This window comes from Syngnathus typhle, linkage group LG1 (genome assembly GCF_033458585.1).
Source record: "Syngnathus typhle isolate RoL2023-S1 ecotype Sweden linkage group LG1, RoL_Styp_1.0, whole genome shotgun sequence".
In the NCBI taxonomy this organism is placed as follows: domain Eukaryota; kingdom Metazoa; phylum Chordata; class Actinopteri; order Syngnathiformes; family Syngnathidae; genus Syngnathus; species Syngnathus typhle.
Genome location: NC_083738.1, coordinates 25,488,291 through 25,502,926, shown reverse-complemented (window position 1 = coordinate 25,502,926; position 14,636 = coordinate 25,488,291). Strand labels below are relative to the sequence as shown.

Sequence of the window (14,636 nt, the reverse complement as noted above, 5' to 3'; positions counted from 1 at the left end):
AATTAGTAATAACATTAGGTCACGATGTTTATGTAATGTGAACATTTTTATTTTTGAACGATTTAATGAAGGTGTCGTTTTTTTTTCCTAATCAGACACTTGATTTGTAAACTATTTCACATTTTATTTTTTGTCCTGACAGTTACCACGTTACGATCGGCCCGAGTGGAATTTCCAGACCGTTATCCAGGCCTGCACACATCCTCGAGCGAAGAGGGCGTTTGCCGGATTCCTCCAACAAGACCTGACAAGAGACCAGGAATCTGACTGCGCCCTCTCATCCAGCTCGGTCACATGATACTTGTCTCTGCTTTGCAAGTGGCAAGTTTGCATAGCTGCTCGATGAATACAACACACCCAGAGAACTCCATTGTCATTTCATCTACATGTCCCTTTTAATGAAAAGTTGTCTTTCATAGAAAAGTTGGATTATTAAGTTGCTTTACAGTAAATCCCGCGGGTCATATTCACAAGCAGTAAAAAGGTGTAAAAGTAGGTTTATAGGCGATCCCCGTTGAATTCCACGCAGAAATCAAATGGCTTGTTGTGCTTTTCATATACACACACACACGCACGCAGACACACAAACACACAGCATCGAGTCCTTTTGGCACCTCTGTCCTCGCTTCACTGGCCCGCCGATCCGGTGGTGTCGTCACTATCGGCTCCTTGCGGGGAGCCTGGCGTGGACTCGCCTTCCCCTCCCCCCATCCCTCGCCGCGCCCCCTTGCCCTTCAAGAGGGCACTGTCGGGATGCGTGGAGTGCAGGTGCAGCAGCAGCTCGTCCTGGGTGGCTGCCGTGTGGCCGCACTCCTCGCACACGTAGAGCTTGTTGCGGCGCTCCTTGTAGGCGTACTGCAGGGTCACGCTGTGGATCTTCTTCATGTGGGACTCCAGCGAGCAGCGCTGCGTGAAGGCCTTGTCGCACAGATCACACTTGTACGGCCGTACTCCTGCGTGGACAAAGGCGTCAACGTCTTGGCGCGGCGACTACGGGAAGACGTTTCAGCAGCTTGAGGTCCATATTTGGACCTGACGTACCCGTATGCGTGCGCACATGTCTCTTGAGGTCGAAGGTGTCGTTGAATCCTTTGCCGCAGAACGTGCATAGGTGGCGCTTGGTCTCGTTGTGACACTTCATGTGTCTGTTTAACATGCGCTGGTACTGGAACGTCTTGTGACAAATCTAAATGCAACAAAAGATGACGAGTCAGCTCCGCACTAGTGCCCCAAAAGGCTCCGCCCCTAAGAACGTGGTCCGAGGGTTACCTGACAAGCGTAAAGCGGAGTCGCCACGGATTTCTGACCCGTCGATTGGATCGCAGAGGACGCAAACCTGGCGGGGGCGTCGGCTGTCGTCATGGGGGCAGGCGTCTCGGTGGAAGGTGGCAGCGTCAGTGGGGTCAAGGTTGTAAGTTGGAGGTCAGCGTCGGATAACAATTCGCCTGTGGTCACCTATGATGAGAGAGAAGCAGAGGTTACTAAAGGGTCCCCTTCCCCCCTCCCCCCCCTCTGTAATAAGCCAAGCGCCAGCCCAGATAATTGACTTTTGGGTATCCGATTTTTCCAGAAATGTTTTCCCACATTTTCCCTCGTCCTCCGTAGAGAGCATATAGTACATGTTTATCAGCATTTTGTGAAGAATTATTTTGGTTTGTAAAACAAAAAATGTTTGTTTTGTAGACCCCCGCTATGTGCTTGCCCCCCCCATGAAAAAAAATCCTTGCTCCGCCAGTGATCATCCTCACCTTTATTTTGGAGCGGACAAAGACCAGGCCACCCTGCGACTTCATCCTAACCGCTGAACTCTCGTCCGGGGGGGCCGCCGGACTCGACGGCCGGCCCAGCGCCGTGCAGGACGGCAGCTCAGCATGTGCGTGGCGCTCGGGTAGTGATGGCTTGGCCAGGCACAGCGGCGCCATTTCCGCTGGACTCGCTTTGTCCTCGATCATCAACACGGACGGCGGGAAGATGGAGACTGCACATAGATTTTAGGAGGGGGGGGGGGGGGGGGGGAGCGTTAGTCATATATTAGGGGTGTAAATCGTGGGTTTTGTCACGATACGATATAATATCGATATAAAGAACTACGATACGATATTTGCTGATATCTTAAAGCCTGCTGCGATTCATTCACGATATATCGCGATATAGTGCTCTACGATCGATATATTTTTTTTTAATAAAAAATATAGAACAATATCCTGATTTATAACAATTCATACACAAAATCAACAAGGTACTGCAAACTCTTTATTTAGGAAATTACAAGAGTATTGTAGTATACAAATTGCTTACTTTAACACTGAACTTTGATGTCGTGTTTTTTCTTTAAATGTGCGGCGAGATTTGTGCTCCCTGAATATTTGATCACCGCATGGCAGGATTTACAAACTGCACGTGTCTTGTCCGTTGAGCCATCTTTTCTTTGGAATCCAAAGTGCTTCCAAACGAATGACTTGAAGCCTAAAGGGGAGCCAATTTCCTCGTCTTTTTGGACACTAGCCATAGCACCAGCCCAGGAGCCGCGTACTAGTTGTCGACTCCCCTTTCACGTGCAGCAACGCCGCGCACTGCTCCCTGCTCCCGGAAAGAGGAAGCAAGCAACAATGAACTGGATTTCAAAATAAAGTCGCGTCTAATGTCCGAGGTCAAACACGGCGATATAAATCGATGCTTACTTTTAGCATCGATGCCAATAAATCGTAGAGCATTATATCGATTAATCGATGTGTATCGATGTATCGTTACACCCCTATCATATATATATTTTTTTAAACAGAAGCTTTCAAGAGCAATTCATGAAAAGATACTTTGAAGAACCGTGTTGGACCTGTTTGACTAGACAAGCTTGCAGGGCCAGCACCTCTCATCTCTGAGTGTGCATGAGAGAGAGAGAGAGAGAGAGAGAGAGAGAGAGAGAGAGAGCGAGAGAGACAGAGAGAGAGAGAGAGAGAGAGAGAGAGAGAGAGAGAAATTTGATTTCTAGGTGGTGCTCATATGAAACCCAAAGTGAAATGCAAATAGACATGGCGAATGGTGTGTTCAAGTGCTTTGCTCTGCAGTTATTGTCAACTAAGGGGGGCTTGTATTGTATACCGTTGTTTTCCATGTATAATGTGCAAAATTTAACTAATTTATTGTCCTAAAATCTGGCGTGCGCATTATACATGGGTACAATTATTTTTTTTTAATCCGGATATCATACGGAGGAAGCCATTACAGATGCGCTTTCTTCTCTGCTGTTCACTTCAAACACGCTCCACGCGAACACAATGCTCTCGTATCAAACGCTTGCTCGATCACCTGCCCGTTTGCTGTCACAATGTACCCTATACAAATCCGAAACATTTCTTCGCTATCGAGTTTGCTAGCGCATGCGCAGTGATACTGACCGGCAGAATAACATCCGGTTGTTCCCAAAGATGATCTTTTTTCGGAAATAATTGTCAGACTTGAGTAGGAGTCAAAATTTGGGTGCGTATTATACATGGGTACAGGCTTTTTTTCAGCTTCAACATGCCATTTTTAGGGTGCGTATTTTACATGGGGGCGCATTATACATGGAAAAAAACGGTATATGAGTGTGGGGGGGCTTTTTGTGGCCTGTCACAAACTGGAAGGGGTGACGTGGAGCGTTTAAACATCTTTGTAATTAGTCCCGATAGTTTCCGTGGTGACTCCTGCAGGCTGGATATTTAATCTCATCTTATTGTTTGCTCAGCCCGCCCCCCCTTTACCAAAGAATGAATGTGAGTGTGTCAGTGTGCATGTATGGGTGTGTAACACTAGTGTTGTTTGTGTGTATGTGGGGCAGGGGGGGGGGTGTGTGTCTGTAAGTCAGAGAGAAGAGGAGAAACCTGACTTGACTTGTTAACATAATTTATACTTCATATTTTCATGTCATTCAAGCTCACTCAGATGTGAGAGTCTACTCATGTGTATGTGTGTGTTTGCTCAAGGCGTATAGCATCTGCAGGGTCCGTTATAAGTCCTGGCGTCCAATAAACATTAACCTAGTGGAGGAAGCGTAAGACACACACACACGCACACACTCACACACGCACACGCACACACTATCAAGCCAACTTAGCTGATTTTGTGTTGTTACACCCTTTGTCCTCTAGGGGCATTGGGGCTGAAGAGTAGGCATACATTTTACGTACAATACAAGCTTAGCGTGTTATTTTGGCGTGAGACCATAATAGTGAAATAAAGTTTGTGAGAGATTGTGAAACGCACCATTGGTGAAGTTTCAAAAATCGATGAGATTGTACGTAAAGTCGCGGGCTAAAATCAACGTGAGGACTTTTGGATGTGAAAAGTTTAGCTGGTGAATGAAAAATGCTGGCAGGTGATTTTGGAACTTACCAGAGACTCACACGCACATACACACACGTCGACACAAACACACGGGTCAGGCAGGTAGAGCAAGTAACGGCACATACCACAAGTCTGAAGACCGTTGTTGGGCTTGGTGGAATCCGTTTTAGCGTTCTTCCTTCTATTGCTTACTAGGGATGAACCATTTTTAAAAATACAATTACAATTTTTTCTTGAAATTGTGTTTATGATTTCATACGATTATTATACAATATCAGGTTCATCAGGCATACATGTTTGGGTTTTATCGGTTCAGCTTATGCCAAATGAAGGCAAATAAACAATGCAACAAATGATAGTTTATTTATCTACTTGGGAGAGAAACTTGTGTTCACTACAACAACTGAATTCTACTCCACAGTCATGTCGATTTAAATTCGATTATTGGTTCAGACTTATCGCTTACACTTGCCTTTGTGCTTTTCTTCCCTCAAACTTAAAAAAAATATGCTTTTAAAAGAGTATCGCCTCTTCTGTCTCACAAGATGGCACACTTTTAGAAAAAGTTGGGGTCCATGCAGGACAATGATGACAAAGTGATGGGGGGGAGTTTGGGTGGAGTCTGTTATTTGTTATCTGATGGTGACGGTCAAACGCAACAATGGAGATTGTTGTCTTGAGGGGGTGCGCTTCAATGTAAAGTTGGTGTGTGGAGGGGGGGGGGGGGGGGCAGCAAGGTGAGGGCAAAACTGATTTAATTTTTTTATTTCAATGATTTGAAGCAGGGATAACAGATGCCTAAAATCTGCTCCTGTCTGGTGGGAAGTAAGAAACTACAAATTATTTGTCAATGAACTTAATTGAGGAGAATATTTTTCGAGTATTTATTTATTTTTATATTAGTATTTATATTTTATGTAGTAGTATAATAGTACATATTAATTTACAACGTGAAAATTGATAAAAGTGTGAAGAATTTGTTTTGAATGACAAGAGATTTGAAGAAGCAAGGTATTCCACGTTCCTTGCATTATTATTATTATTCTTATCATCATTATTTCTATTATTATTTTAACATTGTTGATCGAAAAACTACCAGATTGTGTGTGTGTGTGGAGGGGGGTCTAATTAAAAACAACAACAACAACAACCCGGAAAAATCAAATTAAGGTGCAGTTTTCACTTGTCATCAACTAATTTAATAATTTCCCTGTACTTCTCAGTTAAGGTTAACAATGGCGTTGTTTTGATTGTCCAGTATTTTATTTCCCTGTGTACGATTATGTGAACAAAAATGTAACAAATATCCCCTCCAAACTTTCCAAACGGATATTGTACGGTGTTCTTTTCAACTTTCTTGAAAGAAACTCCTCAACCAGAGGACTCCAATCCGTACTTTTGACTTTCGCTTTGACACCCAGAGCGTGCTCACCACCGCTGCCCGTTACTCGGCCGCTCGCTCGGTCCCGTTACAGCGCAGCCCCCGCCCGCCCCCAAGACCCGAAAGCAGCCGGAACCGGAGAGCTATACAGCCGAGCTAGCGGGCACTCACCTGGGATGTAAACGTCTCCTCGCTCGTCGTCCCGTAGCTCGCTCCAGTTCCGCTTACCCGGCGAAACATTGGCCTTCTTCACCAGGAAGGCTCGGGGCATGTTGATTCTTTTCCTCCTTCGTCTTCTTTTCTTTTCCCTCCGCCTCCGCACACCTGAGCTTCTCCGTGCAGTTGCACGCAGGTGAGGAGTCCACCTGAGCAAAAGTCCGTTATTTATTCCCCGCGTGGACTGAGAGCGACGAGGGCTGCCCACGCATTCGCACTCGCACGCACACGCGTCGCGACAACTTTGACGGATCGAGCGGTACGGCCACGCACAGGTAGTCGCTTTTAGAGTAGGGCGAGCGGTGGCAGCGCGCATGCGCCTCAGAAATAACGGTGACAAGGAGAGGTAGAAAAAGAAGGGAGACGAGAGGCTCTCCCTTTGGGGCGGAGGCCTCAATTTACCTGCTCGACCGGTTCGCCAGCCTTTCCTTCTCTGCCTGCACCGAGGAGGGCTGCAAATGAATGCGCTCGTGTCAGCGTCACAAATCCCCATCAGATTGAAAAATGCTACAAATACACTAAGAAATGATTATCGGTTCCATCATAAGCACATTTTGATCACGTGTTCCCGATGCACATGGTCGAATTACGTCTTTTCAAAGTGACTTGACTTTTTTTACATCTTTTTTTTTTATGCTAAAATGAAATCAAAAGCTTAATACCAAACAATGCATATTTTGCCCACTAGGGAAAAAAAAGAAAGAAGCGAAAAACACCAAAACAATGGGAATCGTTTGCTTACGAGAAAAACAAGATAAGAATATGCATTACTATGACTAAGCGGTAAATAATCAACCATATTCACGTAAAAAAAAAAAAAAAAGTGAATAATAGCACATTTTAATCATAGGCATTTGATGCATATGTTCGAATTAAAGTAAATTCAAATGATAGTTTTTAAGTAAATTAGATTGAATTAAGTAAATTCAAATGACAACTTTAACTTTAAGGCCTAAATAAAACCAAAAATCAATGCTCATTTTTCACACTGGAAAAAAAGCCCAAAACACAAGCTCAACTAAGTTTTACAGACTAAAAAAACCATAAAACAAACCATGCTGAGCTCTCGTGCATGTGAGGTCACACAAACCTGGCTGTACACTGAGATTTGCTATGGAATGCTCACTTGAGTTGAAAGATTTTGTACCTATTTTCACTTTTTTTTTGTTTCCACATTAATTAATATTTTTCAATTACTGCGGGTAAAAAAAATTACATGAAACGTTCAGCCCTGCTCAACATTGTGCAAAAATGCTATTACAAGTTGCAATTCTTTTAACGGTTGGTGTGAACATGCACGCGTCACATAGGAGAGGCTGGCTGATGGGTGTGTGGTATGCTACCCGGGCGGTCCAGGGAGTTTGGGCCGTCAGAGAGCGGGGAAGTTCCACATCTCTCTGACCGTTGGACCTCTTGCCTTTGAATCCCTTTACCCAACGTACACATCTATAGTACACACAAACAAAAACTTTTTGGCTGGGGAAAATCAACTGTGAGCGACTACTCACATGCACATACATGTATTTTAGTCGGGCCTAATTCCTCCATGATGGGCAGAAATACTGGTCAGGTGGCATACCTGTGCGTGTGTGCAAAGAGATGATTGCACTTAATGCGGAACAGTTTGTCGCATACGTGCCTTGACATTGACTGCTGCGCTGGAGGAATAATAGTTGTCTTTTGTATCCCGCCTCTCGCCCAAAAGCCATCTGGGGAAATGCTGGATGAATAAACGGGTTGGCACTTTTGGGTCGGTAAAATACATTTCCAGATGCTTTACTGCAACTGACCAATAGAGGGCAGCAGAGAGCATTCATGTGCCAAGAGTGCTGAAGAAGAGCGCAACCCGGATGCATCAGAGACACGCCCCACTCGGACCTCCCCAGTTCCTCGAACCGAAGCAACCTTCTGCACTTCCTAACTATGTCCTCCAGGAAGAGATTTGTGGACGGCGACGCTATCGCCGCCGGCGGTGGGGCCGGAGGTAAACTGAGCAAATCTGGAGGTGGAAAGCGGCACATTGCTGCACTCGTCCTGGCGAGGGGCGGAAGCAAGGGTATCCCCCTGAAGAACATCAAGATGCTGGCCGGGGTGCCGCTCATTGGCTGGGTCCTCAGAGCCGCGGTGGACTCTGAGCTCTTCGACAGGTACATTCACTTAATGTCGTCGCGATGGTGCACTTGCCAGTGTACTTTGGCGTCGATCCTTTATTGGCTTTGTTTTTTGTCATCTGCGCATGCTCAGTGAAATGTCAAACTTTTAGATCGGTTTACGACAACTCTTTACTAAAAAGCAATGCAGCATCGCTACAATATCTGAGATTAAGATATTATTTAAGTACATATCGATGGCCGAAACTGCAAAAAAAAAAACGTGATCTGGCAGCAGACGTCAGTGACCCTGGTTGGAGGTTGGTCATGTGACTTCTGTCACAACACAGGGCTGGATTTTATTGTTCACAGAGTAAACTGAGAGATTCCTGCAGGTAGTTGTCCGTTTAGGGAACGACAAAATAGGCGGAACAGCCACATCTGGTGCAACTGTAGAATGAGTTGTTTGATTACTGTGAGGCCATGTCTCTAACTTTCATTTGTAAATGCTTTTAAATGTTGAATTTAGTGAAGGCACCTTGGGGTTTTTTTGACTGCACGTATCTGTTCACAGTGTGTGGGTGTCGACCGACCACGACAAGATCGAGGAGGTTGCCCTGGCTTGGGGCGCCCAGGTGCACCGACGAAGTCCCGAAGTCTCCCGAGACTCTTCGTCTTCGCTGGAGACCATGCAGGAGTTTGTCCGACTCAATCCACGTACGGAATGGCACGCTTGTGAATATTTTGAGCCCCCGCTCGAAAAGGAACTGAGCTGTTTGTCTTTCTGTGCAGAGGTGGACGTCGTGTGCCACTTCCAGGCCACGTCGCCGTGTCTCCACCCGTTCCACATCAAGGAAGCCTTGGAGTTCATCACCCAGCACGGCTACGACTCGGTCTTCTCTGTGGTCCGGAGGCACCAGTTCCGCTGGCAGGAGGTCAAGAAAGGATGTAGGTGAAGCCACGTGCCGGGCGCCTCTGCTTTCCGCTGCCCTCGTTTCAAAGTGCTGCTCTTCCCCTCAGGTCCAGAAACGACTAAGCCCTTCAACCTGGACCCGACCAACCGTCCTCGGCGTCAGGACTGGGATGGCGAGCTGTGTGAGAACGGCTCCTTTTACTTTAACACCAAAGAGCTCATCGAGCAGGGGAACCCGCAGGTGAAGTAGTCGCTTTGTCGTGTGGTGGAATTCAGCAAGCGTGAGACTAACTAGCCCGCTGTTGTGCAGAGTGGGAAGGTGTCCTACTACGAGATGCTTCCCGAGTACAGCGTAGACATTGACGTGGATATCGACTGGCCTGTCGCAGAGCAGAGAGTCCTCAGGTAAAGATCAAAACAAGCCCTTCCTGCAGATGAACATCTCAAATCTCCAAATTTGGCAGATACGGCTACTTCGGCCGAGGGACTCCGGAAGTTGTTCAAATGATGTTCTGTAAAGTATCGGGATGTTTAACGGACGGGAAGATCTACCTGTCGGCGGCCGGGGACGAGATGATGTCCATCAACAGCCGAGACACCTCCGCCATTCGCATGTTGCAGGAACAGGACGTGGAGGTTGTGGACACATGCCGGTCTTGAGCCGCCGCCTGGGTCTTCTCCACTTGACTTGTCCGCGCTCGTCCGCAGGTGGTGCTGTTGACGACCACCGAGGATCCGGTGGAGCAGACGCTGGCCGATAAATTGGCCAAGCGGACGGGGTGCCGGGTGATGCGGGTGGGAGCCAAGCCCGTCAAGGATTTGGCGTCCGAGTTGCAGTGCAGCAAGTTGCTTTGGAAGGATGTGGCATACATGGGTAATCCGCCTCTCTGACCTTCTTGAGAACCGCACACGCCTCCATCCGTGACGTCTTTGTCTGTCGCCAGGTAACGACGCGCCAGACGTGGACTGCCTCAACCTGGCCGGCTTGAGCGCCGTGCCCGCCGACGCGCCCGTTCTGGCCATCAACGCGTGCAAGTACACGTGCCACCGCGCGAGCGGCGACGGCGTCGTCCGGGAGTTTGCCGAGCACATTTTGATGCAGAAGGCGAAGGCCAAGTCTCAACTGAAGCAAGACCGCATCAACTGACGTCAGGCGCTGAAACTTGACCTTTTTGATTCGAATCGAGGACTGAATCGACGCTCGCTAGTGGCGCTGCATTACAATCAAGATTACTCCACTTTATGATTTGAGGTGCGACCAATTGAAGCCAATCATGAAGGAAATAGGTATGCTAATGCGAATTAGCTAATTCACTATATTAAAGTCGCTTACTTCAATGAAAATGTTCAAAATCTAAAATTGTTTGCAATCGTACATCATAAAATCATTTGATCTAAAACAATCAAGCTGTATATTTGTTTTTTGCTTGCGTGAATATCTTTGAAATAAGACAGTTTCAATCGATTGAAGAAATCCAGCAAGAAGAATCAACGTGAATCAGGTGTGGCATCAAGCAAACAGGGCGTGTTGGGTTGGCTCATTCCGACATGTCGACGGACGTAATGACGAGCGGCCCGTCGTTCTTTCCGGACCTGTTGGTGCAGGGGCTGAAGAAGGGGAGGATGAACTCTGTGAACGTGTCGTTGAACGTATAGATGTGCATTTTGGCCTCCACGTTGTAGAAGGAAACCTGTCCTCGTTCATAGTCGACAAAAATCCCAATCTTGTTGGGTCGGAGATTGAGGTGGACGTCGGTAGATGGCTCGGTGCGAAAAGCGTACTTGTTCCTGTGAACGGGTGAGGGTTGCTTATTTTAGGATGGATATGTGACTCACAAACAAAAATTGTGATTTTTGGCCGTTGGGAGCAATTTCAGGATGAACCTAAATTGACATTTACAGGTGAATTCAACACTGTGACCGAACCGAAAAACTGGGAAAAAATAAATGGTGGTCTTATCTGCACTGATAAAACAAGATTTCCCTTTCGGGGGACCAAAATTTAAAAAAAAGATTATTATTTTTTTTTTTTACAAACAATTTAAAAAATGGTTGATTTTTATTATTTTTTATAATAGAAAACTATAAATATTTAAATAATTTAAATATTTAAAAAATTAAATATTTATGATATTTACACTCACATAAATATATGTTTATTTATATAAATAAATACTATATTATTTTTAAATATCATGTGTTATGACGGCATAAAGTCTGGCCTGGAACCTGGGGGGGTGTTTCCTACTAGCTCCGGGAGTGCTTATCAGGAAGCATTATTTTGAGGACTACTACTTCACAATAGCAAACAACTGATTACATCCTCTTCTCGAATTTGTTCTCAAAGGTCATGGAGCCATGAGTGATGCAATCAATACAACAATGAGCTGACAAAGTGGTTTGATAGTAGGAAATTAATTTGCAAGCGAACTAACCTTGATTGAGAGCTTACCGTAATGTAATCTAAACATTTGATTTGCGCAGAGGGAAGAGGCGGATTTTTAAAACAGACAATCATTAGTTTGTTTTCAACTTATTTTCAAAACTTTGTATTATTTGCATGTATTATTTACATTTGTTTTGAATTTATTTTTAAATATCATGTGTTATGACGGCAGATTTTGATTGACTGTCTCATCCTGAAAATTGTTTTATTAATTTGTTTAAATTATTTTGTAAATAGTTGAATTGTTTTAACTTTTATATGTCTGACTTTCGTGTCGACTTCAGCTATGATTGTACTCTCTAAATAAAGTTGATTTTAGCTTCATCCTGAAATTTCACATCATGTTTTGTTAGCTTGATTAATGTGATGACTCACTTGTCTCTCAAACTGAGGAACCAGTATCCATTATTTGGTGTCACCTCAATCTTGCCTTTCCTGTTGATGGACTGTTTGGCGACGCCCAGATCCCAGTCCGTCTTCCCGCCCACTTGAACCTGACCCAGAGGCACAACGTTCAAACGGCGCTGCTCGTACCACAGCTAACGTGCGCGCTTACCTCCCAGTAATGTCGCCCGGAGGAGATGGCCTCCCTCCCCAGGACGCAAACGACGCGATCAAACCGCTCCACGTTGTCGGGAACTAACTGGTGTCGATCGCTGCAGCGCACCTGCACAAGCGGACACCGACGTGAGAGCGCTGCAAACCCGCTTCGAAAGACGACTTCGACGCCTCACGCTCTTCATGTCGTCGGACAGGATAAGTCTGGGATGGGCCGTGTTGCAGTCCAGAGTTACGTCCACTGCGGGATGGGAGAAAGAAGGCAGATGTTAGCTCAGGGGCGGTGGGGAGGGGCGGGTCCATGTACACAAACATGTATGCTTGCACTGCTTGGCCAACCTACCTGCGTACTCTTGCACTCTTCTCATCTCTGCGGAGAAGCAGACATGTTATGACATCACACAAATGTGTCTGTACTATATGTGTGAACATGTGTGTGTGCCCCAGCGGTGTCTAAAGTCAGACCCAGACCACGTTTGGATTTTTGGATGTGCACAATGTGACACTCACTTGGCTGAGGACGTGCCAGACTGGTCTCCAACGATGAGGCAGTGAAACCTAAAGAATTTACATTATTGAAATGAAAAATACTTTTCATACCATCGGAGGCGAAATGAGATATTTTGGACTCACCTGTCTCTGTGATGCCCCTCAGCTGCTCCTGGAACTTTTCCACCTCACCAGCCAGCGACCTGTAGATGGCGCTGATCCCCAGGTCGGACGATACGGAAACGCCCGACCAGTCTTTGGTGGGCGGAGGAGCAGGGACTGTGGCGAAATTCTGTGGCGAAGACAAATTGAACTCTTTTCCCTCAGAATCTTGCTATCCGGCTTTAGCTACTAGTACGATATTTGCTTTTACGTGTAAGGAACAGCGTCAAATTGCAAAACCAACACATTGGCATTTCTCTCGTTCGTAATCTGACAATCCGAAATTTACTTAATGACACTCACGGCTCACCTTGACACCCTGCAGGTGGTCGTCGGTTGTGGAGAGTTGTGTGAGAACGCTCTGCCTCTTTCGCAGTTCTTCCACCTCCAACTCCAGTTGTCGTATCAACGTGTTGGCCTGGTTCTCCGCCGCGCGCCGATTGGCCTCCATGACCTGCATCAGCTCGGCCTGCGCTCGCTCGATGGTCGCCATCAGCGCCGAGAACATGCAGACGCTGTCCGTCGTGGCCCGCTCCACCACCAGCTGGGTCCAGAAAAAAAAATCCAAAAGAAACTTCTCAAAACAGACGGACAATTCTCCCCGGTGGAACGAGTCAAACAAAGCAAACTGCGCGTAAAGGACAGACCTCCAGTTGGGATACCGATGTTCGGATCTCTTCGATCTTCAGGAGTCTTTCTTGGATCATTTCCCGAGTCTGCTGCTCTGTCTCTTTGAGCTGGGCCTGTATGTGCGGACAAAGCACATGAATTTCATGAAATTTTAATGAAAATTGCTATTTTGGGAAACATACATCCAGCCTTATATAAGAACATCGTAAAACAATTACAATTGTTTTGTTTACAATGCTTCAAGTGTAACTGTGGCTCTCCTTGCTCACATGACCTTCATTGCCGAGAGGATTCATCTTTATTCGCCCACCTGCTTCTCTGTCCACGCCGCTTCCACCGTCACGGTGTCGTGACCGGAATGGGTCTCGACCTCGCAGTTGGGACAGATGCACTCCCCGTCGGTGCGACAGAAAATCTGCCACCAAAGACCGCAATGAATTTGTTGCCGCTGTCAACAAAAAGTGTGCAAGCGTGCGGTTACCATGATGCCCCTGTGGTGAAGGTCGCAAAGAGGAATGCTGTGGCCGCTCGCCGCCCCGCTCACGGTGAACCTTCTTCGGCCGTAGGATTCGACCAAGCGCGGGGCCACTTGGGGGGGTCCACCGGGTGCAGAGATCGGACTTTGGACCGGGACGGAAGAGGCCGTGAAGGATGTGGACACGAGAGTCCCGGGGATGGCTTGACCACCTTGTTTGTCAAACAACAGTGGTTGTCAGCCCAGAAGCGCTGCCTCAATTCTCAAATTTCTTCCGACATTGTCGAGCTCCTACATTTTGCCAAGAGCCAACTGACCTTGCTCGTGGATGCTCACTGGCAAGCTAGCGTGGGGTCGTGGCAGCTTCCTTGTCAGTTCGTCCAACAAGTCGTTGGGCATGGCGCACTCTCGCCCTTTTACTTCCTTCTTGTCCTTGGCCACGCCTCCTCCCTCTGCCCCGCCCCCGGACATGGACCTGAACTGCTCGGTGATCTCACGGAGGGTCCGGTTGATCTGGAGGTCCGGACGCTTCTGGAAGGTCCTTTTGCACAGAGGACACTGACATACCTGCAGAGGGAGAAGACATGGTGATGTTTGAGTGCACGGCAGGGTATTTGTGCGGAGTCCCTCAAGGATCTACCTTAGCCCCATCCCAATACTGGTTGATGCAGGCGACGCAAAAGCTGTGGCCACACGGCGTGGACGACGGGTTATTAAAAATGTCCAAGCAGATTGAGCACTGGAATTGGTCGAGTGACAGCAAACCACCATATAAGGACATCCTGTGGAAACACACAAGTCATGTGATCAAACAAAACATTCTTAGAAATAAACTCGGAAGCGCACCGAAAGACAATGAAAATAAACCACATTTATGCTGTTTTAGTTATGAGACCATTTTGAAAAAAGTGGAGACGTTTGAGGAAGAGGTGAAAAAGTCGGGCCCGATGATC

The 14,636-nt window shown here is 46.7% G+C and overlaps 3 protein-coding genes across 4 annotated transcripts in view; 1 reads left to right on the top strand and 2 right to left on the bottom strand.

Moving 5' to 3' along the window:
* Window positions 1-370: 370 nt before the first annotated feature.
* ovol1a (ovo-like zinc finger 1a) lies at window positions 371-6,240 on the bottom strand. 2 transcript variants are annotated; one of them, XM_061302777.1, is made up of 6 exons: window positions 5,876-6,240; window positions 4,449-4,514; window positions 1,749-1,978; window positions 1,270-1,455; window positions 1,042-1,186; window positions 371-953 (listed from the first exon to the last, which is right to left on the bottom strand). In XM_061302777.1, exons 1-6 carry the CDS (start codon window positions 6,234-6,236, stop codon window positions 628-630), a joined length of 1,314 nt encoding a protein of 437 aa, XP_061158761.1. In that variant the 5' UTR covers window positions 6,237-6,240; the 3' UTR covers window positions 371-627. The 2 variants fall into 2 exon arrangements, with proteins under 2 accessions (XP_061158761.1, XP_061158838.1); XM_061302854.1 differs by lacking the exon at window positions 4,449-4,514 and having other exon boundaries at window positions 5,876-6,235.
* A 1,300-nt stretch (window positions 6,241-7,540) lies between these two features.
* Window positions 7,541-10,326, top strand: cmasa (cytidine monophosphate N-acetylneuraminic acid synthetase a). The gene is made up of 8 exons (XM_061303990.1): window positions 7,541-8,067; window positions 8,585-8,727; window positions 8,803-8,958; window positions 9,031-9,164; window positions 9,234-9,328; window positions 9,388-9,559; window positions 9,632-9,797; window positions 9,868-10,326. The coding sequence occupies exons 1-8, from the start codon at window positions 7,844-7,846 to the stop codon at window positions 10,068-10,070; spliced, it is 1,293 nt and encodes a 430-aa protein (XP_061159974.1). The 5' UTR covers window positions 7,541-7,843; the 3' UTR covers window positions 10,071-10,326.
* Window positions 10,312-14,636, bottom strand: part of LOC133169324 (E3 ubiquitin-protein ligase TRIM39) — a 5,055-nt gene continuing 730 nt past the window's right edge. The window contains exons 2-14 of the mRNA XM_061301479.1: window positions 14,324-14,465; window positions 14,001-14,250; window positions 13,690-13,895; window positions 13,519-13,623; window positions 13,226-13,321; window positions 12,889-13,122; window positions 12,561-12,708; window positions 12,438-12,485; window positions 12,271-12,297; window positions 12,104-12,168; window positions 11,926-12,036; window positions 11,745-11,863; window positions 10,312-10,711 (exon numbers count right to left, since the gene is read on the bottom strand). Of these exons, the coding sequence (XP_061157463.1) occupies window positions 10,462-10,711; window positions 11,745-11,863; window positions 11,926-12,036; window positions 12,104-12,168; window positions 12,271-12,297; window positions 12,438-12,485; window positions 12,561-12,708; window positions 12,889-13,122; window positions 13,226-13,321; window positions 13,519-13,623; window positions 13,690-13,895; window positions 14,001-14,250; window positions 14,324-14,464 (1,800 nt within the window). The 5' untranslated portion in view covers window position 14,465 and the 3' untranslated portion in view covers window positions 10,312-10,461. The remainder of the gene's footprint in view (window positions 10,712-11,744; window positions 11,864-11,925; window positions 12,037-12,103; window positions 12,169-12,270; window positions 12,298-12,437; window positions 12,486-12,560; window positions 12,709-12,888; window positions 13,123-13,225; window positions 13,322-13,518; window positions 13,624-13,689; window positions 13,896-14,000; window positions 14,251-14,323; window positions 14,466-14,636) is intronic.

What these genes read in the sequence shown, in the direction of transcription:
- ovol1a (XM_061302777.1), bottom strand. Translation starts at nt 6,236, where the DNA reads ATGCGCGCTGCCACCGCTCGCCCTACTCTAAAAGCGACTACCTGTGCG. An exon ending in CAACGGTCTTCAGACTTGTG is followed by an intron (nt 1,979 to 4,448) that starts GTATGTGCCGTT and finishes ATCTATGTGCAG; the next exon opens with TCTCCATCTTCCCGCCGTCC. An exon ending in CTCCGCTTTACGCTTGTCAG is followed by an intron (nt 1,187 to 1,269) that starts GTAACCCTCGGA and finishes TGTTGCATTTAG; the next exon opens with ATTTGTCACAAGACGTTCCA.
- cmasa (XM_061303990.1), top strand. Translation starts at nt 7,844, where the DNA reads ATGTCCTCCAGGAAGAGATTTGTGGACGGCGACGCTATCGCCGCCGGC. An exon ending in GTTTGTCCGACTCAATCCAC is followed by an intron (nt 8,728 to 8,802) that starts GTACGGAATGGC and finishes CTTTCTGTGCAG; the next exon opens with AGGTGGACGTCGTGTGCCAC. An exon ending in GAAGGATGTGGCATACATGG is followed by an intron (nt 9,798 to 9,867) that starts GTAATCCGCCTC and finishes GTCTGTCGCCAG; the next exon opens with GTAACGACGCGCCAGACGTG.